Source organism: Filobasidium floriforme (assembly GCF_021052385.1).
Source record: "Filobasidium floriforme strain CBS 6241 chromosome Unknown HD553scaffold_24, whole genome shotgun sequence".
Lineage (NCBI taxonomy): Eukaryota > Fungi > Basidiomycota > Tremellomycetes > Filobasidiales > Filobasidiaceae > Filobasidium > Filobasidium floriforme.
In genome coordinates this window covers 522,086-546,963 of record NW_025763645.1, presented here as the reverse complement: position 1 = coordinate 546,963, position 24,878 = coordinate 522,086, and the positions used below count along the sequence as shown (strand labels likewise).

Genomic DNA, 24,878 nt, shown 5'->3' with positions numbered 1-24,878 from the left:
GCTACCGGCGTCATCAGCGGTCACGATGAAGAAGCGAGCGCCGACGCTGGAGAAGCGAGCGGGACGACGAGCGTCTGCGTCGCCACCGAGGAAGTCTGCGTCGCCGCCGAGGAAGTCTGCGTCGCCACCGAGGAAGTCTGCGTCGCCGCCGAGGGAAGTGGAGCGATGAGAGGGAGGGAGTTCGCCATCAAGATCCAATACATCCCAGCAAAAGACTACAAGAATGTGAAGAAGGAGTTGAGCTGGGTTTGGAACGAATTTACAGGTACGTCCGCGCTCAGACGGAACGCTCGCCTATCACATCGCTCACAAAGTGTTTCCGTCTACGCGCGAACCTCACTGTAAAGTGTTGAGTGAACTTGATGGCATCACTCCCCAACCTCTGCTGTGTGGCTGGGTCATGGTGAAGCCTCCTGGTGATGACCTGTGGACGGTGGGACTGTTCTCTGGTTTGGTCATGCCAGTGTATGAGGTTCTGGAGTCTAAATTGAAGACTGCCAGTATCGACGGGTGAGTGCCGACCGTCTATCCCTCGAATCTCGCTAACCGTCTCTCCCTCGATTCGTTCCGACCGTCTATCTCTCGACTCTCGCCATCCGCTCACTTTCGACTCTCGCCATCCGCTTACCCTCGACTCTCGCCGACCGTCTATCTCTCAATTGTCGCCCACCGTCTACATCTCGACTCTCGCCGACTGTCTACATCTCGACTCTCGCCGACCGTCTACATCGCGACTCTCGCCGACCGTCTACATCTCGACTATATCTCAACTCGACCCTACTCGCACGGAACTGCGACTCCGACGACCCTCCCTCGACCTAGAGTAAGAGGTCTCGTTTGTAATGCCTTTCAACAATTGCGGCTCTTTCACCAAGCAGGCTATGTGCATGGGGACGTCAAGATGGAGAACTTCCTGGTCGGAGCCGATGACGCCGGAGGATCTCGAGTGCTGGTCGCCGATGTAGAAGGTGGGCCACCGAGTTGGAACTTTCGCGCTCTCTCGCTGATCTCGTTCCGGAGCTCTAGGATCGTGCAAGGGTGGAGAAGGGCTGACAGAGAAGTTCATTGCCACCATCCGCTTTGCATCAATCTCTACATTGGGTCATTTCCTAGCTTGTTCAGAGGATGTGGCTGCTTCCCTGGTTACCCCAATTGCCCCTGAAGGTGAGTCGCTATTGAACATACTCGACCGGATCAAGATCACCGAGGTGGCTGAGTACTGCTGCCTTTCGATGCGCCTTCCGTCTTAGCTGCGAACAAGGGGATGGACTACTGGTCATTTGGAATGATGTTGCTGGAGATATACTGTCCTGAGTATCTCGAAGCGCATTTTCCCATTGATAGCCTAGTTGACAGGTTGAAGGGGAAGAAAAAGGCAGAAGAGCTTGTAATTCTGGAGCAGATTAGACAGGCTTACACGAAGTAAGTGCAGTCGGCGTCGACTTGAAATCCCTCGACCGAATCGAATTGTACCGCGTAAAACTTGGGCTGATCGGGATGTGTCACTCGATGCATGACAGGATCTACGATGAGCACGCCTGGGAAAAGGAGGCAATCCACGTCCATGAGTAAGTCGACGTGAGATGGGCAGATTGAGACGTGAGCTGAAGACCATCGATGTCAAGGGATATCAAACAACTTCTTCACTTCTGTCTCCAACGTCCCTCCAACTGCGGACTTCTCGGCAGAGACGCGGTCGACGCGGATGTCGATTCAACAGTCAGTGCAAGCGCAGACAAGGTCCCCTGTGCGCCGGCTTACATACCCCCTGACTCAGGCGCCCGGGACGATTGCCTTACCGGAATTCAGTTTGGCTGCTGACGTCAAGAAGACCAAAGGTATCGCAAGACTATACAGGTAGGTACACTTTTATACATATCACACGCTCAGTGATATCTAACGAAGACTGCTTTTCATGCCCCAATGTCAACGTACAGCGAAAGGCGTAGCGCAGCCAAAGGCGCTCAACCCAAGGATCAGCCAGAGCTGCCTGCTTTACGTTTACCTTGGGGTGGATGCACATTGATCAGCACGGGCGGAACGCAATACAGTAAGTAACCTCATGATGATTGCTTCAACAGCAACGTGTGTGATGATGACACCTTTTGGCCATTTTTTCTCAGCCATGGATGTGCCAGGTATTCTTCGGGAAGCCGATGAGTTTGGGGAAGCGGAATGGATCTATCGACAGTGTCCTCTTGAGCATTGTCGAGGATACAGCTGTGACAGCAGGATCCGGTACCGATGCGGAAAATGTGGGTGGACAACTCGCACCTGGAAACTCGTAATATCTCATACTCGCGAGTGCTGCAATGCTGGGTGCAGCAGAGAGGCGGTGCCTGGAGAATAGCGGACTCACCTTCGTCTTGTTTGTATCAAACCCTAAGACGTGTTCGTAATACTTAGTTGCATCCTTCAAGATTTGATGCAATCTCACAAGAAGAGGTGACCCAGAGATCGTTACAAGGGCGAATTCTGTGCGGTTCTGGAATATGCAGGTTTCTAGCTTGCGGGATATAACGCCAGGACAGATGTTCCGGGAACTGTTTTATTTGTAAAGCGCGAAATGTACAATTGCAAAGGCATATATAGCTGTTGGGCAGCTCGCTCGGAGATGTGACTACATAACGACGGGACCCTCTGAGGAATGAGCGGAAGACGAATCGATGTGATCTGTAGTTCATTCGGATTAGTCTTACCGACACACATCGACCCGTCTGTCATGAGCGAGACGTACTACATATCGGACAGATCGGTATTGGCTATGCTGGAGCTGCTGCATCAGGGGTAGAGCGTTAACTTGCAATCGACCTGATACAGACACCACGCTAGTCACTTACAATTCCGCTCAGCTGTCTCAAGCAACGTGTTCCATCCTGGTACACTCTCCTGCTCATCCTCGTTCAGTTCTACACCGAGGTTCTCGGCCGCGATCCCGAGCGCTCGAATATCGACAAGCATCTGCTGTTTAAATCGCTCTTCCTCTTCCTCGATGGTCGCCGATGAAGCGTTGCTGCTTGAACCGAACAGCGAGAATGTGCTCTTCTTGCCCTTTCGATGACGCCGCAGTAGATCTTCCGTCTTTTGCACTGACACCAATATCGAGGTGTATCTGCACGGCAACCTCATCGTCAGCTTCGAGCATCACGCTGGCTTAGTATGTACACTTACGATATCACGACCTCCTCCATGACTTTGCGGGACCATGCTGGCCCAACCTCTTCCCGTAAACCCGACCCATACCCGTTCTTTCCAAAGTAATCCGCTAGCGGCTTCAGGATGTTCGGTATAAAGTGACTCGGCTTGGGTTCTTCCTTGAGCTGTGCAGGCGGCAATGTTCGGAGCTGGGATGCGACCGACCGAACGAGTTTGAGTCCGTCGGTACACCTTCGAGTAAGGATGGCGACGATATGGCCCGACGGGCCGTTGAACAGGGCAGACAGAGATGATAGCGAGTGATCCAAGGTTGCTGACCGCGAACGAATGGTAAGAACAGTCTTTCCCCGGGTTCCCGCACACGCGACTCACTCTGTATTCTATTGATCTCCTCTGGGGCCAAAGTCCGTTGAAGCAGTTCGTATATACGCTCGTCCCAGAACGCCGAAATATCCTTGTGGACTCTGCTGAGATCCGACGCGATCAAGCTGGCCGCCTTGAGAATCTGCTCTTCTGCTTGTGATGAGGCGGGATCAGAGCTTGGGTCGCCTGTAGGAAGTGATGGTCCGGTCAGACTCAGAGATGGTCGGGAAGCACTTGTCGATGTACGGGCGGCAGATGGCTAGAAATTCCGAAGTGGAGTCATTCAGAATGTTTCAGTAAGAATTATCGAAGTCGAGTCGAGCTCACCTGAGAGACTGGCTCGTAAAGCGCCGGTACAGATGACTCCAGGAATGTTCGGTACCGGCTTATTATCTGTCGAAACAAGAGAGATCGACTCGCGTGCGCTGTCTCGCAAACCGGAATGAAAGACTTACTTGCAACCCTAACCGCCAGAACCGAAAAGAGAGTTCAGGGATATAGACGTCTGGGGACCAACAACTCTTGAAAGCCATCAAAATGGCTGCAGTCTGCGGTAAAGCGTATCCGTCCCGCCCCCGTTCGGCTGTTATGCCCGCTTGCCCGATCACGAGATTGTCTTCTAGCTCTTTGACGATCTCTTTCCACCTCAATTGGAAGTAGACGGGCAGTTGCCACCGCCGTTCGAAGGTAAGATACGCATCTGTCGACCGCATCGCTACAACAGCCGGTACGGAAAGAGCGAGACTTTCCAACTGTTGGACAAACTCGTGAGCCAAGGTATAATTCTTAGGAACGGCAAGAATCAGCAAACGATCTGAATCGATCAGCGAGGTCCGACTCGGCTCACTTGATGCAGCTCAGCGACTCGACCAGCTGCGAATAACACTCCTCCTAGTTCCGACATGATCGATTCCGCTGCCGGTGTCCAAATCGAATTGGCCATGAACTCGAAATTGGCCTCGGGTCCGGAAGCTTTTGCGGCTGTCTCCGAATCGGTGTCCTCTGCCTCGTAATCTGCATCGTCGTCTCTCGTCTTGGAGCCTTTCGCTTCATTCCTTTCCCTGATCTCTTCGCTTGTCCTCAACAAATCTAGGAGACTACCGTCGATATACCGCAGGACGTTGTTAAATATAGTGGCTACGGGTCCCGCAGACTCGTCCAGAAGCTTGACTTCTCTTATCTGCTCTGGTAGCGGTATTGTTCCGGTCGATCGTCCGTCGTCCTGCTTCAACGTGGTCTCGAAAGGATTCGGGTCTGCTGATTTTGGTGCTAAGCTTGTCATTGTCATTGGGGTATGTGGAGCTGTCAGTACGGGAGACATAGGGTTGTTGTCCTTGATACCGAAGGGTGTGACCGGAATAGATGGTGATGGTGCTGTGGTCAGATACCGCACTGAAACATGCTTTTTGTCCGTGAGTTTGAGTGTCAGCTAGAAGGCTCGGATGTCAAGGGAGCTCACGCTGCTCACATTTCGGACCCCGTCAGCAACGATCTGCTTGACGACTTGTTCTGCCTCTCTCCACCCTTGAATATTGTTATAGACCTCCAAGCAGCTCCGCAGAGTCCGTCTACTCTGATCGGAGGTTTGAGACCTGGATGATTGCCGCCTTTGTAGAGTCGAGGCTAATATCCGTTTGAGGTTGAGGAGCAAAGCTTGTCGTATTACTTCGATTCTCTGTAGACATTGTCAATATTGGGTACATAGAAGTTCAAAGCTTATTGAACAACTCACGCTCTCAACGGATCCCTCATCCCCTAAAACGTATTCGCACTCCTCCGCCCGAGCTTTCATGACAAGGTACATGACCTGCGTGTATTCGTTGGCTATCCGGGTGATGGTCTTGATATCTTTCGGTTCCTCTTCCTCTTCGCCAGCGTCGATGATAACTGCAAGCTTGGGTCTGCCAGTTCGGCTCGAGCTACTCTCTTCAGGCTGCTCATTCTCCCGAGGTTTCTGTAGCTCATCTTCCGAGGTACGTATACCAAGTAGCCCTTCCGTCCGAGTCAAGCTTTCACTGAGATGAAGGAGGGTATCCAAGATCGCTCTTTCTCCTCTCAAGGATGACCGGTCGTCGAGCTTTGACTGTAATGTCGTTTCGGATTGGTGCAGATGAGAATGAATATCCTGAAGTAGCCACGGTACGAGTCAGCTTCGAACGTTACTGGATAGCTGGGAAACCGGAACTCACCTGAACCTCGACCTTCAGTGCTTCGAGGGGATATTTGAGATCTTCCAGACGACTCCCTTCTCCTCTAAGACCCAGTCCCAGGCTGATAAACTCTTCATAGTCGTCGTTGATGAGGCCGCCCAGCTCCTCCTTCAAGACCCCCAGATACTCCCGAAGCTCGCCTCGAAGCTCTTCCAATGGTACGTGTAGCCGAGTCAGGAGGAAATCATCCACGCTCCAATCCTCTGCTGAAGCTGTCAGCATAGGGTGGTCGTGCGAAAGCGGCAGGAGACTGGGTAGATCCGGATGCTTCCCCTCGTCGGTGATTTCGGACACCGCATCTCTTGAGGAGGTTGACCATCGCGGCTGAGCGACAGCTCCGTTCCGTTGTTCGATCACATCAACGGCAGCCATTACTAGTCTCAATCTCGATGAGGGCTGCCCTCGTGGATGGCCGTGACACCTGCGAGTGCTGAATGGCGAGTAGCATCCAAAGAGTACATGATAGCCACGAATGCACGATGTACCCTCGGCTCACTAGGGCGACTCGTTGTCACGTGATCAACGCGCGCGCTGCTGACCTTCTCCAGTGCGCTCCCAATCCCTATGCAAAGTGTGAGGACCCAGATGACCCCATTATCTCAACAACGAGCACGGATACCCCCATTTTGGACTCCATAAATGTGGTTAGGGGGTCAAAATGAACATTTTGTTGCATTTCCAGTTTTCTGCAAATGTGTGACTGGTGAGTTGTAGCCACTTGAAATTTTTGAATCTATTTCTAGACAGCTAGACAGATTTGCAGAATGCTGGAAATGCAACAAAATGTTCATTTGATCTATCTTACCAACCCTAAAGCAAGAAAAGTGGGGGTATCCGTGCTCGTTGTGGAGATAATGGTCATGTTGTGCATATCTTGAGCCAAATTCAACCTCTCCCGGAGAGGTCGCGAAGCTGGTGAAGGTTAGGATTTGGTTCCGAGGGAGACTTTGTAAACAAATCGCCCTTTCTACTGACGACATGGACTGGATTGAACCCTCTCGAGCCTTTTCGCTGAGATGGTCCATCTCAGGTCTCGCATTGGACCCCCATCCGATCTTGATTATTCATAGTCTGGGAGGAGAGATCTAGCCGCCGAATGCTACATTTCCCGGTACCGAGGCCGACGGGTCCACCGGCATCCCCTTGGCGGGCATCTCCGGAACCGGCCTACGACCAAGCATCACCTACTCGCTCTTCTTCATCCGACAAGAACTTACCTGCGTTGCCACAACAAGATCGTGGTCAGATCCTCAGTATGTCACAGTCTGACATTCCACGGGAGGCTTCCTCTTCCAACGGATCAAAGGGTGGATTCAAATGGTGGTGGAAAGGAGGAAAGAAGGAGGCAGAAAGGCGCAAATCGCTCGGAATAGGCAGTAGCCGTACTTCGTACCATGTTGACGAGCTTTCGTCGGGATTGCAAGGAGTAACCATCGGGAACAACGGGCCTCGCGCTTCGTCTGCAAGATCAGAAAATTTCAGCAACAGTCTTAAATTTCCCGATACTGTTGGCGGGAACATCCATACCGATCCTTCCGGGAGGAAGCGAACACCTCCGCCTCCTCCTATACCCCCTCGACCCGAAATTTCCACTTCTACCTCTATGAGAACGCCCGTGACATCGTCATCTACATCGAGAACTAGCCCTACCAAACTCTACCGAAAATACGATCCGCCTCCTATACAGGTACCCGCCCACCTGCCGGATCTGTATAGCTCACCGACGAGGTCGAGCCGACTCCAGGAATCTGAAACACCGTCACAGCACATGCATCATAGCCGTTCGCAGCCGACATTACTTGCTACACAAGCCCAACAAAGGTACTCTGCTCCGCAGCAACCATATCTACCGCACTCAAGCACGACTCCGGAGCTCACCTCGTCGAGACCGATTGTAGGCCCGCAACCGCCGCACTCCCAGGGACCTCGCACACCGCACGAGTACAGGTCATCTGCATTATCACCTACCCATCGAGACAATCTGGCCGACTCTGCCAGATACCGATCTCCACCATCTTCGCAACGATATGACAAGCTACCGCCGCGCTTTCAGCCACCTACGACCCCTACGTCGAACCGCACGAGCACTTCCCATCTGGGCACCCCGGCCTCGAACTCAGGTTCTCCTGCTCGGCCTGGAACTACCGGTACATCTCGTCAATGTTCCGGTTTCACGCGACTAGGAAGGAGATGTAAACGGATGGTCAAGACTGCAGCACCTTATGCGGCGCTAGTAGATGGACAGCTGGAAATCATCAACAAGCCAATAGCTGCTTTGGGTAGCCCTTCGTCGATTCGGAATGACGGTCGCGGTGTCGTTGCTGACGCTGGTGATACAACGATCGAAGAGGAACCTCGATATTGTCGGGATCACGTCAAGCAGATCTGCGATGCCGAAGGATTCTATTGGAAGGGACAGAGAGGAGACAAATGGATCAGGTTTTCGGATTGGATACCGGATGAGCTGGAAGAACAGAGTAAAGTGTTGTTACGGTTGACGATGGAGAGCGCTTTAACGAGCAGAGTGAGTGAAGTGCGATACTCGCGTTGGTGAACCGCAACCTTGCTGATCGGTGGGATACAGGAATGCGAAGGATATATTTACGCCTACGAATTACGAGGTGAGCCGGTCGTCCACCGTTGTTTCGGCTAATCAAGACTAACGATAAAGAATGGACCGCCGAAAGATTTACAAACGGATAAAATCGCCTACTACAAGGTAGGCCGAACAGACAACGTGACGCGGAGGCTTGACGAGTGGAAGAAGCGTAAGTTTCAGGTTGTCCTGTGTTACGCGGACCATACTTATAAGGATGTCTGTCTGCAGGCTGCACGTCCCATCATCCGACTTTGCGCGATATCTTTCCGCTTCAAGACGAGGGGCCGGGTCACTCCATGCTGCCGGGTGCAATGGGAGGTGGGATTGAAAGCGATGGTGCGGCACGACCGACGTGTCCCGCAGTCAAGCGATTGGAACGTGAGTATCTTCCTTCTTCAACTTACACATAAGATCTTGATCGTGCTGATATTGATCTCATAGGGTTGGTGCATATCGAAATGGCGGCGCATTCTGCCCAGAGTACTGGCAATCACTTCAGAAGAACAAGATACGACTGCTTAGACTGTCAAACATCGCATCAAGTGAGCGTTTCCACGTTGAAAGAGCAACATCTCGAATTCGGGCTGACAAATCACGATTCAAAGGAAATCTTCCCGATCACCAGGGTACTGAAGGATCCGCACCAGTTGGATGCTGCAGGGTGGGAGTACGAACAGGTGGTCAAGACGGCAATCTTGCGGTGGGAAGCCTTTGTGCGAGAGATTATGACCTGAAAGTTTGCGTTTAATGTCCCGTTATCGGGCCATAGATACTAGCGAGTCGTGGTCAGATACGATTGTAATACCACGGCCGAAAGGCTGCATCGCTTCACGTTTAACCGATACGGCATGTTCGTGCATGCGAGACCCGGCGTTGAAGCGGTTCTGGCCAGTAGTAAATATGGAGTCCAATATCGATTTCCGCTGTCGACAATCCATACAAATGCAATTTCAAGTGCGTCTGATAATACAAAAATCTTACAATCGGCCTTACTAAATCCGGCAGCCTAACCCTCCCTGGCGACCTCCTCGACGCTCTCCTTGAAGATCTTGCATGCGAGCGCCATCTCTTCCTCGGTCACGTTCAGAGCGGGGATGAACCGAATGACGTCGAAGACCGAGGTGGTGAGGATGAGCATGCCCTTCTCTAGACACTTTTTAGCGACGCGCGAACCGATGTCCTTGACGCGCTGGTCCCCCTTTTGGGGTACCGAGCCGGGTTGCGATTCGGACTTGTTGGCTCCGACGGCGGCTCCGGAGATGATAGAGGCAGCAGAAGGAGGTTCGGTGAAGGGAGTAAATTCGACACTATAGCGACAGATCGATGAAACAGATAACATACATCAGTTCCCGCAGTCGATCGATTCTGTCGGAAATTTCGAGCTTACCCGACCATCAAACCGGCTCCTCTGACATCTCGGATCATGTGTCCAGTTAACTCGGACTGCTGTACCTCCCTCAGAGTAGCAAAGAGTTGCTCTGATCTCGCATTGACGTTGTCGAGGATGTTCTCCTTTTCGAAAGTCTCCAGCACGGCCATCCCAGCGGCACAGGCCAAGGCGTTTCCGGCTGATAACGACGGGACCACGGAAAATTAGCCAAATCCTCGACTCTAGACAAATAAGACCAGTCAACGGCTTACAATAGGTTCCACCCATACTTCCGGGCTTCTGACCCTTCATCACGTAGTTCTTGGCGACGATCGCCGAGAGGGGCAGACCACCTGCGATTCCCTTGGCCATGATCTGGATATCGGGTACGACGCCTGAGTATTCCGAGTAGAACATCTTGCCGGTCCTTCCGAATCCAGATTGAACCTCGTCGAAAACTGCGAAACATCGCAAATATAGGGGTAAGGATATATCTTAACCTGGTATCGCCCCATAGCGGAGACTTACCGAGGATAATTCCCTCCTTGTCGCAGACCTCTCTCAGGCCCTGCAACCATTCCTTCGGAGCGGGCACGTAACCACCCTCACCGAGGACGGGCTCGATGACGATACAAGCGACCTCGTGAGCGGGGATCTGCTGCTTGAACAGGAGAGCGAGGTGAGAGAGGGAGAGCTCGGTCATCTTCTCGACCGGGGTATCAGCGGGGACGTGGAGCTGGGAAGCATAAGGGAAGGGAGTGGGGTAGATTCCGGGCTGCGAGCGTACGAGAGGAAGTTGATCAGCGCGTGGTTACGAGAATGATGCAAGGCGACGCAAATGAGCTCACCAGAGAAGCACCGAAGCCAGCGGAGTAGACAGTCTTGGAAGCTAGAAAACCCGTTCATCAGCTCGGCTTCAATCTTCCTTTCCGCGTTTCGGCATTGCCTGCTAAGCGTTACGTACTGGTCATGGCAGAAGTGGCATACGTCCTTCCGTGGTAACTACCTACAACGGCATAACAAGCATAGTTGGTCAGCGCTCCGGACCGCAAGCCAGGACATTGCCTCAAAGTCAAAGCAGACGAGATTTCGGCTCACCCTGCATGACGACGACACCTCGTCGGTTGGTATAGTTCTTTGCGACCTTGACGGCGTTCTGACGTCATCCACACATCCACCGAAATAGCATATCTCCCGTCAGCTTAAACACGATGTGTTGATGAGAGAGCGACATGGACTCACCTCGACGGCCTCGCTTCCAGAGTTGGTAAAGAAGAATGTGTCCAGTTCGGGACTCGGCATGACAGGGATCAACTTTTCGATGAGTTGCAGTTGGGAGAGCGAGTGAGCGATGTTGACCTGGGAGTGAGAGATCTTTTCCACCTGCGAGGTCACGGCGGCGGTGATGGCCGGGTGAGCGTGTCCGAGGCAGGTGACTCCCTACAGCGATGGGCAAACAAGATACACATCATTAGCAACATGAGGATCGATGCGAGACAAATCAGAGCTGAATGCGGATGTCTCACGATCCCAGAGGTAAAGTCCAACCACTTTTTCCCGTCCGTCGTCCATACCCACGTTCCCTTGCCCTTTTCGATGACGAGGTCGTTGGAGACCCTCCCGATACCGGGGGTGATGTGCTTGTTGCCGAAATCGCTCGAGATCGAGGTGGACATGGTTCTGGCAGATACGGCGGGTCGTACGATGGACGAAGTAGAGGATTTAGGGATGGTCCGGAGGATCGACGCGGATTTGAACATGATGAAGGAGGATCTCTTTGCTGAGTTTGCGGGGGGTCTGGGGAGTTTGGGGGGATGTATATTATTATATAACGAGGTGTGTGTGGATATATAGACAGTAGTAATTGGTGGAGATTAGCCAAGGATAAACATCGGGGGTCATGAGGTAGAGCCTGAGCGTGAAGGCCGCCCATCGCGTATACCCTCCCTGCCTCGCTTATAATACACGCGGGGAAGACAACCTCGGCTGTAGTAGACGACACGCTTACGTCACTTTTGCGCTTCGCGCCCACAGTCGGTATGGTGGCATGCTCGCAAAGTCAACCTGCAACCTGAACATCGAGGATGCAAGCACGCAGGCCCGTTGTGTCCTGTCCGTATCGCATAAGTGTACAAGAACGCAAGCAATATATATAGACGTTTACTTGGAAAAATTCAAGGCGCAAAGAATATTGTCCATGTGAAACAGTACGATCGAAAACCGGGTTCATCCAACTCTCGACGAGCCGTTCAGGGGTATCCGCTGGAGCGGGCCGTTGGAATCGAACCGGGCCACAGCTCTCCGTAGGCTCCCTTAAGAAGAGACGTCAGTCTTGAGTTGTCTCGGCTGCATTGATCTCGAAACGCTGAGAATTCCTCCCGAGTCGTGGAGAGTTTGTTCTCAGTCATGGAGAGTTTCATCCGAGTCTCTGTGAGTTCGCGCTGGCTTTGTTCGAATTGGCTTTGAAGTTCAGCGATCCGAGCCTCCGCTTCTTCCAAGTTTCTAACACGCTTGGAAGGTCCTCTGATGTCGTGTCTCCAGATCGCTGTTGCGATTGTCACAGTCTCGGTCTGGGATCCGTCCAGGTATCTATCCAATCGCCGCTTGAAGTCGAAGTGGTAAATGCCCCCTTCAGGGGCTCTGTGAACTTGCAAGTCCTCTGACAACTCGTAACCTGCTTGATAGGCTTCGGGAAGGTTCTCCTTGGTGAAGTTCGGGGAAATCATGGTAGAGGGTCCTCGAGCATTCTTCGTGAGAGATGCCAGCAGGCCTTGTAGAAATCCGAGCTTGCCTCCAGGTTCCCCGACATGGAACCTTTCTTCCGAATTTATGACCGACTCCAACGTGTCCAACAGCTTGCAAGCGTTTTTACTGGCTCCCAACCCTCAGCCAGCGCTGTACACAAGTCCCTAGCAGGTTGAGGCGTGCGTGAAGACTCCCAAGCGACCCACTTTTCGAAATGCTGATTGCGCTGCAGAATGGAATCATAGTACTTCGTGCGTTCGTTGACCATGTTCTGAAGAATTGAATGTGGACTCGTATGTTTGATCCGAGTTGAATGTGAGCGTATCTAGGCGACACGTTCTCTTGGGTGGAAGTCGCATGTGGCTTCCTACCCAGCCCCGGTATATATACGAATCTGCTCGCCGCTTCTGGGAACCATGACAACATCGATCATGAATCTCAACAAAGGTGTAATGGTAGTCTGCAAACATTTCTCGTTCCCTTCCCCTGGGGGATCATTACGTCAGGTGACGAAAGCGCACATCAAAGGAAGATCAGGGTTATATGCTCTGGCTGCCCAAATCACAAGCGCCCACTGATCTCTTACTGCATGTTACGCCTTTTACGGTTGCGTGATGCTCGATGTACTTGTCAGTAGCAGTCGATGCTCATCTTGCGGAATGATGACAATATGTATACCATTGTCTCTCCTCAACAAGCTTATCCTCCAACGCGAAAAACACGGAACCCACTGTATATCTATAATGCATACACGCCAACAGACCGGAAGCTATGACAATAAACCTAAAATAATGACCTCAACCTACTCGTCACCCTTGACCCGCAGTCCGTTGACGTTCCCGCGTCCATGTCCGTTCGTATGCCCATGTCCATTCACGTTCGGGTTCGCCTTTACCTGCCTTTTTGCCTTCTCGTCCAGCTCGATCGCAGCGACCTTTTCCTTCTCGGCCGCCGTTGCGGCCGCTTGCTTGAGCGCGCGCTCCGGGTGGACTTCGTCTTTGCCCTTGGAAGAGACGAGATCGCCCGTCACACCGTCTCTTGTGTCGGCGTCGCTCTCGGGAATGTCGCTGTATCAGGTAACGTCGATATTAGCGGGAAGTTCAGGCTCATCCTCGCGGGTGAACCGGACTCACTCTTCCCCATCGCTCCTGGTGTCCTCAGCGCCGAGACCCATAACGACCCTCCAAGCGACATTACAAGCCATCCAGAACCAAATACAGTTCATGATCAAGAGCACGATCAACAGCGCCGGGAATCCGTTGATCACCCAAGCGTTGGCATATTGGCCCTTTTCCGGATGCCAACCCCAAGGCAGAATGTGACGGGCCCGGAAGATGCAGGAGAGGGTGACGAGGGAGAAACCGATTTGGCGGGTGATAAGCCAGGAGATGAGGAAGACGACGAATGTCAGATCTGTCAAGGTGGGAAGACGGAGATACCGGAATAGCTTGGCCAACTTCAAGAACACGAGATGAGATCAAAGTCAGCTTGTTGTCGCAAATGATACAGCACTGATTTTCGGTGATTCAACTCACCGGCAACCAGATATCACAAAAGTCCATCAACACTAAAATGACCGTCCCGACCCTCGTGTAATTCGCCCAATAGCTCCCCATGACCAAAGCGATGGTGACGAAATGATGAGCCAACATCTGGTAGTAATCCTTTCTCCTGGCCTCGAGGTTGAAGATGAAGAGCTGGTGGAACCAGAATCCGAGTTGGACGAGGTAGTAGAACTTGGTCAACGGGCTCAAGGGAGTGTGCGGGTAATTGTGCCAGAGGTATCGCGACGAGAAAGGGTTGATCGGTACGAGATGGAGGATGTACTGTGCACGTAGAGCGATGGATACCGCATGTCAGTCTTGATCGTTTGAGCTTATACCGAGTGGATTCGTAAAGAGCGAACTCACGAATCCCAGACACCAGAACACTGTCGCATACGTGCACGTCCAAGCCTGCTCGGCGAACCTCACGATCACCCGATCCCTCAACTTTTGCTCCTTTTTCGACAATCTCTCCTCCGTCCTCTCCATCACCCCAATCTCGACCTTCTCAGACCCAGCCTGCAGCTGCTTCCGTTCCTGCATCCTCAAACTCCGATTTCTCTCCCTCTCCTTGATATCCAGCCGACAGAGGTACCACCGTGCAAAGGGCCTGTATGCCCATCGCATCAATGCTTCTCTCAGGATCGTGAACGTTACGGCCCAGAAGATGACGAAGAGGGCGTCGTTCGGACCTTTGTCGTAAAAGAGGTTGTAAGGGTGGGTCGAAGGGTGGGGGATTGTCAGGGGTTCGCAGAGCGGGAGTTTGTGGTTGTAAGAAGATGCTGGTATTGATGTTGATGAGGAAGACGGGGCGTTATAGTAAGAGGTGTAAGGTGGGCGAGGCTGACAGTCCGAGCTAGAGCTGCTATCCGTCGCAGCTGATCGGTAGGACCCCGCCGTCGCGGAAGAGGGGCCGACCCCATATCCATTTCCATGTCCATCGACAAACACCCGTTGTGATTCCCCGTCTCTCACTCCCGACCCCGACCCTGATCCTGACCCGTGCCGACCCGCATCTGCATCCTGCTGCAAATACCGCGAACTGGCGGATGAGTTCCGGCCTACCTCCCGTTCCGACCGGATAGGATAAGAGAGCAAGACGAAGGGATGAATAGTCTCAGGGAGGATCGACCGAAACGACTCGAGGTCGATAGTTGAGAGGTGTTCGAGGGCGTTGTCGTAGTACTGCATGGTTATGGCTCTTAGTGTCGAGGTAGGTTGACTTGTTGTCTTGGTCTACGCAGGTTTCCGTAAGAAATCGCTGCGGCGTAGATGAAGAGATTCGAGGGATCTTTTGAAGTGTCCACCTGTTGTCGTTGTTCCGTTCAGATCGCACGTTCCAGAAAGTTGTCGAGGCCGATATATCCGTGTGCTCACGTCAAGGCTGAACGGAGTATATGGCTTCAGAACAGATGAATGGCCTAATCGCAACTGCTAGCTTCTTTCCTGGATCCTGTGCGGGCGAGTTGACGGTAGTGTGTTCCGTGTTGTCCTTTTTGTCTAGCGTATTATATTGCAACGACCCGAAAACCTGCTCGATCAGACAAAAGACAGGTTTCGAATTTTGAAGGAGTGGTGATCGGACGTCTCGCGTCTGTTGATGGAAGAGGTGCCCTCTTTTTTTCCCTTTTCTAACGGAACGATACCAACGAGAGTCCAAAAAGCGAGCGGGGAGGTGACGGATAATGCGTCCTAGCGTAAGTTATAAGTCGACGACGAGAACGATGATGCTGGTAACATCAATAATTTGGCTAACGAGAGCGAATCGCGACGACTACTATTGCGTTTTGCTCTCGATTCCCCAACAACATGCAGCTCCTTGAAGATAAAAACAGCTTCCGAACGCCAGCGAAGAGACCGAACCCCTCGCAACCCATTTCACGCGACGCGAGCACTGATATAACGATGCCGTCGCGATCACGCCGCGGTACGATTTCACAACATGTAATCTGTTCTGCTGTTCAACAGGTTTGACCTCCTTATAAATTGCACTATCGCCATCGACTTGATCACATTTCCAGCCGCAGCGACGTATCGACACCGGTGCGACACCTGCGCATTCCGACGAGTCGCGCGTCTCGGTAGCGCCCGCGTTTGAAGGAAAAGGTTCCGAGACAGCAAACGCTGGTTCCGGCCGAGTTGAAGCCAAATCAATTGTGCACGAGTTCTCTGGGTTGGACGACGAAAAGTACCTCTTTCGCGACGGACCCCTCTACGCATCATCGCGGGGTGGGAGATGTCAACCTCGAGACCGATGACATTCTGACAAGGGCTACAGGCTTCAGGTTGAATGCGACAGAGGAGTCAAGGCCTGCTTTCTCAGCACCGACTCGATCATCTGCTATATCTATACAACTCAAAAAAGACATCCTCGCCATGTCACGGGAAACCAACCAGCCTTGTCCGACTTTGTACGTCAACAACATCGAATCCAAGATCAAGAAGATCGGTGCGTACCAGCTCGGAATCCTTTGCACGGCTCCATACCTTGTCATGTCAGGACACAGCTAATCGGACTGGCTATCTGGGAATGTTTGATGACGTAGAACTAAGGAAACAGCTTTATGCCCTCTTCACGCCTTATGGAAAAGTGTAAGCCAACACTTCCGCGATTCTACCCTTCTAGATCCGCCCATCTTGCTGACGACCTTCTCACATCTGTTCCCGTGAACTATCCAGCATCGACGTCGTAGCTAAAAAGGGAGACCATGCACGAGGTCAGGCGTTCATCGTCTTTGCGGATCAGACGAGCGCGACGACGGCCATGAGGGCGTTAGTCGGGGAAGAGTTTTACGGTCGACCGTTGGTGAGCCTTGACTGTCTTCCTCCCCCACCGCTAGTTTGGTATACTGATATGTGTCTCTCCGTGATCTGATCGCCTTGATGATGTCTCTACAGCGAATCGACTATGCCAAATCCCAGTCCCGAGCCACCCTCCGTCAACAAGACCCGTCCCTAGACGACCCCGAATCAGCGTCCAACAAGTCGATGAAGAAGAAGAACCAGATCGTCACCGCCTCCCGGGCCGAGCAAGAATATACCGAGCTGGAACAACAGAGGCAGGAGGAGGAGGAAGGCAAGGGGAAGAGGGAGAGGGATGGGGAGGCCGATGGCGAGGGCGATGGAGAGGAGGTTGGTGGGGACCGGAAGAGGAGAAAGGTGGACAATGACGAGGATGAGGACGAGGAGATGGAGATGGACGAGGACGATGAGGACAAGCAAGGTAAGTTTGCGAGGACATCGAAAGTGGTGTCGGGAAGATTCCCGTGACTTAGACATTTTACAATTCGTTTGCCACGTAGCCGAGGCACCGCAGCGCAACGCACCTAGCGTGCCGACAGTCCTTTTGGCTTCAAACTTGCCTCAGGAGACTACACAAGAAGCTCTCGCCAACCTGTTCGAACAGTAAGTCTCCGTTCTCCCAGCAATCGCCGCGAGACATGTCACTCTGACACCTCATCCCCCTTCCTTTACCTTGCGTCGTCTCGCAGATACGCGGGCTACCAAAACATCACCTTACTCCCAGCCGGTTCTACACCGACGAAATCCGCCTCGGTGTTGTTCAGCTCGCTGCAACAGGCCGAGTCGGTACAAAAGGCCTTGGACGGGTTCAAGCTCAAGCCCGACTGGGCGATGGGGGTTGTGGTCGTGCCGGTCGATGCACTCGCTTGAAGGCGAGAATGACAAGGGAGATGATGAGCTGTAGATGAGTAACGTGATGTATGCAACTAATATGCAGCGTGTATGCTCGCAGGCCCGGAGTTCGCCGGGACGATAAAGACTCAGATGAACGGGCCCAGTCTACGTTGATCTTCATGGGCGATCTTTGACACTTACTCTCCTCCAACGCTGGTGATCAGAGCGTAGCCGTCTTCGCCGGCTATCTGATCATCCACCGTAAAGCGGTAACTTTGGCAGTAGCGCAGTAGTGGGATGTGGATGTCAACGTAGTATGCGGCCTGCGGACGGACAAGCAGAGCTATTCTCATGTCCGCTCACAGCAGACCAGAGCGTCTATCAACCAGATCAGCCAGAGATTGCATCTTTGCATATTTCTGGTACCTCCCATAGCTCCTAGTGCTTGTGGACATCCACCATTGTGAGCGATCTTCACATACCTCACAGTGTATTCTACTCAGCAGCCACGACCTTCAATCTGGCGGGATCCGGACGGTGAGGTATTCTCGACAGCGACAATTACAGATGGCGGAATCGTGAGTCTCTTCCTGGTCCGTTTCGTTCTCGGCCCACTTGTCCAATGACTCGGGTAGTAGCAGGTTGTCGTTCGAGACTGCCACAACAAGCTGATGTTCGACAATTGGCTAACTCTTGTGCCAGATCCGCAACTTCTACTTATGATCTAGTCGAGTTGGACGATGCGGCTCCTGCGCCTGCTCCTCAACATCTACACTCTCAAGAGGGTTCGCCAACCTTGCCATCCTCCACTGAGACTCAGGAACCTACAAATGGCCTCGCCTCTCCATTGCCGTTCGGTTATCCTAAGCGGCCCGGTGCCGTCGGGACCATGGCCGACTTCCTCGCCTGGTTTCCCCTCTACGGGATCGTGCAGACCGAGACCGTCACCAAAGTCTTTTGGCACATGCTGACGAGCTGGTTCACCACTGGTCTCCTCTACAACACGACCTCGATCGACCTCGATGAGAAACGAAAACACCATCCGCTCGTCCAGGGCGAGACGGCGGTGCTCCGAGATCAAAAGGAGGGCAAGGGCAAAGGCAAGATCAGGACCACGGCCTTGATCCCGTTCAACCACAACTTGCCGGATTGGGTCGTGTCTTATTTCGCGACGGGGTACGAACCCGGGGAATGGGTAGCAAGGATCAGCATGGTCGTCGAAGCCAAGCGAGCTAAAGATTGGGACATTGTGAGCGGCACGACTACCTATGCCCTTGTGCTCACCCCCATTGCGCTCATCTCATTGATGGCTGAACCTCGCGCCCTTCGCTGAATGATCATTCCCGCTCCACAGGCCATGTCACAGATCATCGTTTACATGGCGAAAGCTTTGCTGATGGACGGCTGTGCTATGGGTCTCGTTGTTGCCGGGACAGAGTACAGGTACAGTACCGCTCGAACAGCACGCCCTAGCAGATCATCAACGAAGTCTTACATCTGGGCGCGACCCTAACTAAACAGGTTTCTCTGGTGGGACACAAAGCAAGGTCGCCTCTACTGGGCGGTTCCGGCATCTAGGTGGGCACCCGACTCGCTCGAGATGAGTGAAGCCATCGAAGGTTTTACGAACAGCGGGCATGAATGGAACGTCGCTCACCACGTTCCGGCGGCACGAGATCGGGCCCGTCGCAACCTTTACACTATCTTCGAAACGCTCGAACGGCAAGTACGGGCAACGATTGAGAGGGAAAACCAAAACCCCCTCTGTGGCGGTGGCTTTCAACAGCGGCCAGTCTTGGATGGTGCCAAGTTTGTCGAGATCACAAGGGTGTGGAAAGATCTTCCCGGTTCATCGTCACCCGCGACCATCGCTGTTACAGTCCCAGACCCGACTCTCGAACACCCTCGGAAGCTACCTGATGGTCAGACTAACGTCGCTCAAGCCCGTGGGAACGGGGACGAACACGATGATCGTTCCGAGGACCCAGCCGGCGACGGTGATTCTTATCATGAAGATGACGGTTCATCATGCGACACCGATGAGGAGGCGCAACACAACGCGATGCTCGAAAGCCTAGGCGACGCGGGCGAAGACACCAAGGCAGTCTGCTTGTGGTTCCATGATTTCCAGGAGGAACACGTCTTTCCGAGACGATTGAGGCATCAAGTTGAGACCTGGGCACAAAACACCTCTGTCCCGAGCGAAGGACAAATTCCGACTGAAGATTTTGGCGCGCTTTCGTCGCCGACAGACCCTGGCAGGCAGCCCTTTTAATGTTTCGGAACGCCGATATCAAAATCCGTGCTGCCGTGCATCCAAAGGCAGTGTCTACCACTTCAAAGGCAGTGTCTACCACTGTGAGTGTGTCAAAACAGATGTTGATTGCTACCCTGAAGGCCGGTCTGGAGGGCTCTCCGTCCCGGTCAGCTATGACGGCCCAAATCTCGTCAGTTCGAACGACATCATCGCTACAGTTACTGTTTTCTGTTTTTCTTGACGTTACGAAAAATGTGACGACGCGCTTATCGACCTTGTACTGGAACTATATACCGCTGTGACCAGTATATCACGTTGCTACGAGCTTTTTCACTTTCCGCCGCCTCTCGCAAATTATCCTCCCGTATATTCTTATTCTTCTCACGGTGGCAGTGAGAATGTGCTTGATTTTGATGCCCTCTTGGGTGACTTGTTGAAGGAATGAAAGCTTGCCAAGCTTGAGCTTCTCAAGCTGTTGCAAAGGTAGTAGTTCCTCCATGTCCATGATGACGTATAGAAGCCGCTATCAAGGACGAGGTGTAATGGTGTATGCAACGCTAGGGTCTACAATCAGTTCAGTTCGAGCCGGAAATCTGTACCATAAAGCTGCCATGACAATACGTAAATATAGGAAAACCAAGCTGCAGAACCGGCTTGCGAAGGCTTTTATGAAGCTCGAGTGATTGAAGAAACAAGCCAAATGTCAGTTGCTCGGAAGCGGCCGTGCTGCCATTGTCGCGAGAATCCTGATGGTCGGGCCATTCTCCCTGCCGGGCTCGCTGCATCAAGTCAAGTCTCTCGACGGCACTATTCCCTCACTATAGACATTATTATCGAATTTGCATTCTCGTCAAAAGGCGCATGATCTCGTCCGTGTTGACTACAATGGTTCGTGCTGGTATCAAGTCCTGCCGAGGACGAGTCGTATGTTGTCGTGGATGTTCAATCCTGGTTGTCGTAAATAAGCCAGCCTCCCCTTGCTATCGGCAATCTCGCCAACGCTGCCACTCAGGGCAATCCACACAGCATCTTCGTCGCGGTTTACGAGCATCCGATAGAGCTGTACAGCCGCATCCTGCTGCTCTTGATGCACCTTGACGTCCAGAAAAGGCCGGAAAAGCATGATCGTCTCCCAGATCACACTATCAGCGACCGGCACTTCCTTGACGACGTACCGCATTGTGTTGATGATTGCTAAGTGTAGCCGATGCGAAACTGTATGAGAAGTCGACACGCCTCCCTGACCGCGCCTGAGCAGAGCCGATTGGTCATCAAGGCGTTTTTGCGTCGCCAGGATCTTCTTCAGCATTGGCCAGGCGTTGTCAAGAATACGACGAGACATGAAATCGCCAACCCATTTGGCCAAGGCTTCTAATAGTACCGCGGCTTCGGTGACCACGTACGGTTCCTTATCCTGCAGTCGGTTCAGGATATACGGCCAGGCGGTGTTGACCAAGGGTAACAGGTCGGACTCTCGGTTACCAGTCACCAAGACAGGTATACCGTTCGTGAAGAGCGTGAGTACCCGCGCGCGTACGAACGGCGACGAGTGGGTCATAAAATACACGTCCTTCTCCATCATCCGCTTACAGACCTCTTGAGTCCGGGTTGGCGGGATTTCCGGTTCGTCCCGAGCGTTCTCGGGCGGGTCATCAGGGTCGCCCCCGTTTTTGTCACCATCTTCTCCTTGACCCTCGCGTTTCCAAGCTTCTCGAGGGGTCGATTCGATGAGATCGTCAACGGCTTCCGCCGCCCTTGTCGCGCGGCCTCTGTACCATTCAGCAAAGGCTTCGAAGTCTCGAGCGGGATCTGGACCCGGTCGCAACCTCTTTGACGTGGAAACAGGCGGTGTCCATTCGGCCAGATCCGTCTCGTTTGTCATGGCTCGCATGAGGGTGTCGAGTACCGCCAGCATGGTAGAGGCAAGCAGTTCATACCCGTGATAGTCATCTAAACAATCAAAGATGTCGTCGACGATGTCCTGGACGAGCGGAACAATTGGCTCGCCAACGAGGCGGATCATCGAGATCAGAACCATCGGAGCCAGCGGACTTAGGCGTTGATACGTCATCCGTTGCGAGACAACATTGATCACATAGTCCACATTGTCGATAATCATGTTTTGCGGGGATGCATAGCCAATGTCGTACGCGATTCGCATCAGAGCGATTTCGGCATACCCACGGATGAAGGCGACGGGTGATCCGAGGTGTGAAAGCACGATATAGAGCGTGTTCAGCAGCATAGGTCGAAAGGAGGATCCCAATATGCGTGCGCATACGGACATCAGCGAGAGGGACAAGGCCGTCACCAGCTCTCTATGCGTCTTGATTTGCAGGGTACGATTCTCCCTCTCTGTCGTCTGATTACCACGATGATCTCGCTTCAAGAGGTTCGTTAAGGCATTGATGCCCTGTTTCTTCTCGACCACCATCAGTTCGTCCGAGACGGACTCTTGCTGTTCGTCATGCTGGGGTTCTTCCATCTCCTCTTCTTCATCGTCGAACATGATCAGCGTCCGCACGATCGACCTCGCTTCTTTCCTCAACCGTTTGTCGTCGATATGTTTCGATGTGACCAAACCCGCCATGATCCTCTCCGCCGCCCAGAGCGCCGAAGCGGCTTTCGGCACTTCCGTAGAACCTTTCTTGGCCTTGGCGATAGCGACGAATTGTTCTACCGCATTCAGCGCATCCAGTCCTGCGGCTTCACCTAGCGATTCAAACATCTCGCCTATTGCTTTCAGCAAATTCGGAGATTCCACCCTTTTCAGGAATAATTCCGGGAACTCTGGTCCACTGGCCTGGTCAGGCACATCCCCCTGGTCGGCATTGGCGCTTGCATTGGTCAACCTCGCCCCTTCGATCTTCAGGTGTTCGTAACTAGATCCCAATCTCGCCATTGCCCACGCTCTCTCCGCATATCCAGCCCCGGGCACAGCCAGCTCTTTGGCTCGTCCAAGTTCCAGGCACGTGAGCAGGGGCCAAACCCATCTCTGCATCCCGCTATTCGGACCTAAAAGATCGTGGAATAGCTTGAATCCCGACGAGCTTGCCGAGTCCGAGTCGGCTGCTGAGTTGAAATTGCGGTCGACATTGGCGACCAGCCGAGATAGAGCTGTGATGATCCTCGTTGCTTCCAGCGCCTTTGCTTCAGACTGCGACATGATGGCGCGGGGAAACCCGGCCAACGTCTTGTTCGCAATCTCTTTCAACCTCGATCTCATCTTCTCCGCGACATCCGTATCCACAGCGGTTTCCAAAATCGAAACGGCGATAAGGCTGTTCAAGACCTTGCGAGCCTTCCATGAGACCTGATCGTGTTCGTCCATCGTCGCCTCCAAAAGCACCTCTAACAATGCCACCTGGAGATTATGTAGGGACAGATGACAATCGACCAACAGCGCCTCGCAAAGATTCACAAGCTCCACTCGAACCAAAGGAGAGGTGTGCGTCCGGAGGGCCGGTATTACGACTTTGAAGGAGGTTGAAAGTTGGGCAGAGGTGAATTCCAGGTATTGCGCTGTGAGGGCTGGGAACGGTTCAGGCCGTTCAGGGGCGGCCTTCGGTATGCCTGCTCCCGTCTTATTCGTCGTCGAGACTTCCAAAGTCCCGTTCTCACTCGCGCCATCGATTCCGTCGACGCCACCCGCATTCAGATTGATTTCCTCGACGAGCTCATCCAAGCTAGTCACCTTTCGCTTCAAGACATCCTTCCTGACCAAAACCTCATCCCCGAGCGTCCCTACCAAGACCGCTTTGAGCAGACCTATCGTCCCTATAGCTACCTTTTCCCTAACTTGTTTCCCCGCTGCTCCTCTAGAAGTACTGAAGCCAGGACCGGGGCCGTTATTCAGGATCTTGATAGAATTGGAGACCATCCCTGGTAAAACGCTAGCGAGCATCTCGATCCTGTCCTTCATATAGACTCCGACGAGGTGGGTGAGAATTTTCAAGCTTTCAATAGGTATAATAGGCTGGGAGTCTGCTGTCGGTGGAAGAGAAGTGTCGAGCAGGGAAGAGATGGTGTGAAACAGGATGGGAGGGAGGATCTTGGAGTTGTATAGTCTGTCTAGGTGGGAGGATGTCGGGTGGGTTCGTTTGCCCAATGGTAAAAAAGTCGCTCCATCGTCTTCATCGTCGCTTCCATCTTCCAGATTCTGCTGAATGTCTTCAGAGATGGGTTCCAAAAGAGCTTTCATCAGGCCTAACACGGCCAACTTGCTCTCCTCGCTCAACGCCCTTCCCTTCCCCTTGTCCTGCTTCCCATCTCCCGTCGAACCGGACGATCGCATACGCCTGGGATCCAAACGTTGTAATGGACCTCCGATGAGCAAGGCCGATAAGGTCCAGAGTTGTTCCCACATGTTCAAGTCGATCCCGTTCGGTGTGCGTTTCCACCTCTCGATGAGAAACGTCAGGCATTCGAACAACCTCTCCAAGATGCGATCTGGTATACGTCCTTTTGTGTTCCCTGCTTCTTCCGAGCTGATAGGATTGTTGCGTTGGAGGAGATGGGTGAGGGGAAAGATGGTATAATTAATGATGGATGGGACGTAGGCTTCGTCAGGGATCAGATGGAGGGTTGTGTGGAGGTCGTTAAGGAGAGCGAGGTCATGTTGGTAGGTGGAGGGGTTGAAGGCGTGGATCGCCATGAACGGTACGCATTTGGGTTTCAGCTAGAGAACGTCTCTATATGCTCAGCAAGAGGTTCCTCAACATGCTTATAGGTAGCGACGACTCACCAGCCTGAAGGCCTCCTTCTTTAGTAAATCCGCTTGAGAGGGTTGTTCTGAACGAGGTCCGAACAGCCCTGATGTCGACGGACGCGGGCCCATCGCTGGATCGCCGCCATTCGTCCCGCTAGTAGGTACTCTAACTGGCATCGCTATGTGGGCTAGATCGAGTGCTCTCCATCGTTGAAGATGCTGTATACGACGTAGGAACGAACAAGTAGCAAGTACGTTATCCCCTTTGACCTCCACCTGACCCTTCCCTAG

The 24,878-nt window shown here is 52.9% G+C and overlaps 9 protein-coding genes across 9 annotated transcripts; 4 read left to right on the top strand and 5 right to left on the bottom strand.

The window, feature by feature from the left end:
* Window positions 1–347: 347 nt before the first annotated feature.
* HD553DRAFT_352591 (uncharacterized protein) lies at window positions 348–1,426 on the top strand (the record flags this gene model as incomplete). The annotated part of the gene is made up of 4 exons (XM_046183706.1): window positions 348–510; window positions 823–968; window positions 1,027–1,164; window positions 1,251–1,426. The coding sequence occupies exons 1-4, from the start codon at window positions 401–403 to the stop codon at window positions 1,424–1,426; spliced, it is 570 nt and encodes a 189-aa protein (XP_046033590.1). The 5' UTR covers window positions 348–400.
* Window positions 1,427–2,762: 1,336 nt separating this feature from the next.
* On the bottom strand, window positions 2,763–6,101 carry HD553DRAFT_345529 (oligomeric golgi complex component, COG2-domain-containing protein; the record flags this gene model as incomplete). Its single annotated transcript, XM_046183102.1, has 10 exons — window positions 2,763–2,776; window positions 2,841–3,112; window positions 3,172–3,469; window positions 3,529–3,778; window positions 3,847–3,912; window positions 3,975–4,304; window positions 4,367–4,921; window positions 4,988–5,194; window positions 5,252–5,644; window positions 5,709–6,101. The coding sequence occupies 10 exons, from the start codon at window positions 6,099–6,101 to the stop codon at window positions 2,763–2,765; spliced, it is 2,778 nt and encodes a 925-aa protein (XP_046033589.1).
* Window positions 6,102–6,688: 587 nt separating this feature from the next.
* On the top strand, window positions 6,689–9,198 carry HD553DRAFT_131971 (uncharacterized protein). Its single transcript, XM_046176594.1, has 6 exons — window positions 6,689–8,253; window positions 8,314–8,350; window positions 8,417–8,497; window positions 8,557–8,706; window positions 8,770–8,870; window positions 8,934–9,198. The coding sequence occupies exons 1-6, from the start codon at window positions 6,826–6,828 to the stop codon at window positions 9,060–9,062; spliced, it is 1,926 nt and encodes a 641-aa protein (XP_046033588.1). The 5' UTR covers window positions 6,689–6,825; the 3' UTR covers window positions 9,063–9,198.
* Window positions 9,199–9,221: 23 nt separating this feature from the next.
* On the bottom strand, window positions 9,222–11,554 carry HD553DRAFT_300604 (pyridoxal phosphate-dependent transferase). The gene is made up of 9 exons (XM_046178639.1): window positions 11,224–11,554; window positions 10,940–11,137; window positions 10,796–10,853; window positions 10,662–10,703; window positions 10,546–10,586; window positions 10,226–10,472; window positions 9,970–10,155; window positions 9,716–9,896; window positions 9,222–9,635 (listed from the first exon to the last, which is right to left on the bottom strand). The coding sequence occupies exons 1-9, from the start codon at window positions 11,455–11,457 to the stop codon at window positions 9,335–9,337; spliced, it is 1,488 nt and encodes a 495-aa protein (XP_046033587.1). The 5' UTR covers window positions 11,458–11,554; the 3' UTR covers window positions 9,222–9,334.
* A 264-nt stretch (window positions 11,555–11,818) lies between these two features.
* HD553DRAFT_363039 (uncharacterized protein) lies at window positions 11,819–12,710 on the bottom strand (the record flags this gene model as incomplete). The annotated part of the gene is made up of 2 exons (XM_046184015.1): window positions 11,819–12,568; window positions 12,649–12,710. 2 exons carry the CDS (start codon window positions 12,708–12,710, stop codon window positions 11,947–11,949), a joined length of 684 nt encoding a protein of 227 aa, XP_046033586.1. The 3' UTR covers window positions 11,819–11,946.
* A 392-nt stretch (window positions 12,711–13,102) lies between these two features.
* HD553DRAFT_131953 (TLC domain-containing protein) lies at window positions 13,103–15,457 on the bottom strand. Its single transcript, XM_046176593.1, has 4 exons — window positions 14,353–15,457; window positions 13,978–14,268; window positions 13,576–13,898; window positions 13,103–13,509 (listed from the first exon to the last, which is right to left on the bottom strand). Exons 1-4 carry the CDS (start codon window positions 15,175–15,177, stop codon window positions 13,245–13,247), a joined length of 1,704 nt encoding a protein of 567 aa, XP_046033585.1. The 5' UTR covers window positions 15,178–15,457; the 3' UTR covers window positions 13,103–13,244.
* Window positions 15,458–16,187: 730 nt separating this feature from the next.
* HD553DRAFT_318490 (uncharacterized protein) lies at window positions 16,188–18,011 on the top strand. The gene is made up of 6 exons (XM_046180885.1): window positions 16,188–16,435; window positions 16,533–16,578; window positions 16,666–16,792; window positions 16,885–17,209; window positions 17,289–17,391; window positions 17,478–18,011. Exons 1-6 carry the CDS (start codon window positions 16,363–16,365, stop codon window positions 17,656–17,658), a joined length of 855 nt encoding a protein of 284 aa, XP_046033584.1. The 5' UTR covers window positions 16,188–16,362; the 3' UTR covers window positions 17,659–18,011.
* Window positions 18,012–18,077: 66 nt separating this feature from the next.
* Window positions 18,078–20,206, top strand: HD553DRAFT_318488 (uncharacterized protein). Its single transcript, XM_046180884.1, has 4 exons — window positions 18,078–18,200; window positions 18,325–18,871; window positions 18,977–19,065; window positions 19,144–20,206. The coding sequence occupies exons 1-4, from the start codon at window positions 18,190–18,192 to the stop codon at window positions 19,895–19,897; spliced, it is 1,401 nt and encodes a 466-aa protein (XP_046033583.1). The 5' UTR covers window positions 18,078–18,189; the 3' UTR covers window positions 19,898–20,206.
* A 574-nt stretch (window positions 20,207–20,780) lies between these two features.
* HD553DRAFT_345523 (armadillo-type protein) lies at window positions 20,781–24,764 on the bottom strand (the record flags this gene model as incomplete). Its single annotated transcript, XM_046183101.1, has 2 exons — window positions 20,781–24,557; window positions 24,624–24,764. 2 exons carry the CDS (start codon window positions 24,762–24,764, stop codon window positions 20,781–20,783), a joined length of 3,918 nt encoding a protein of 1,305 aa, XP_046033582.1.
* Window positions 24,765–24,878: the final 114 nt, after the last annotated feature.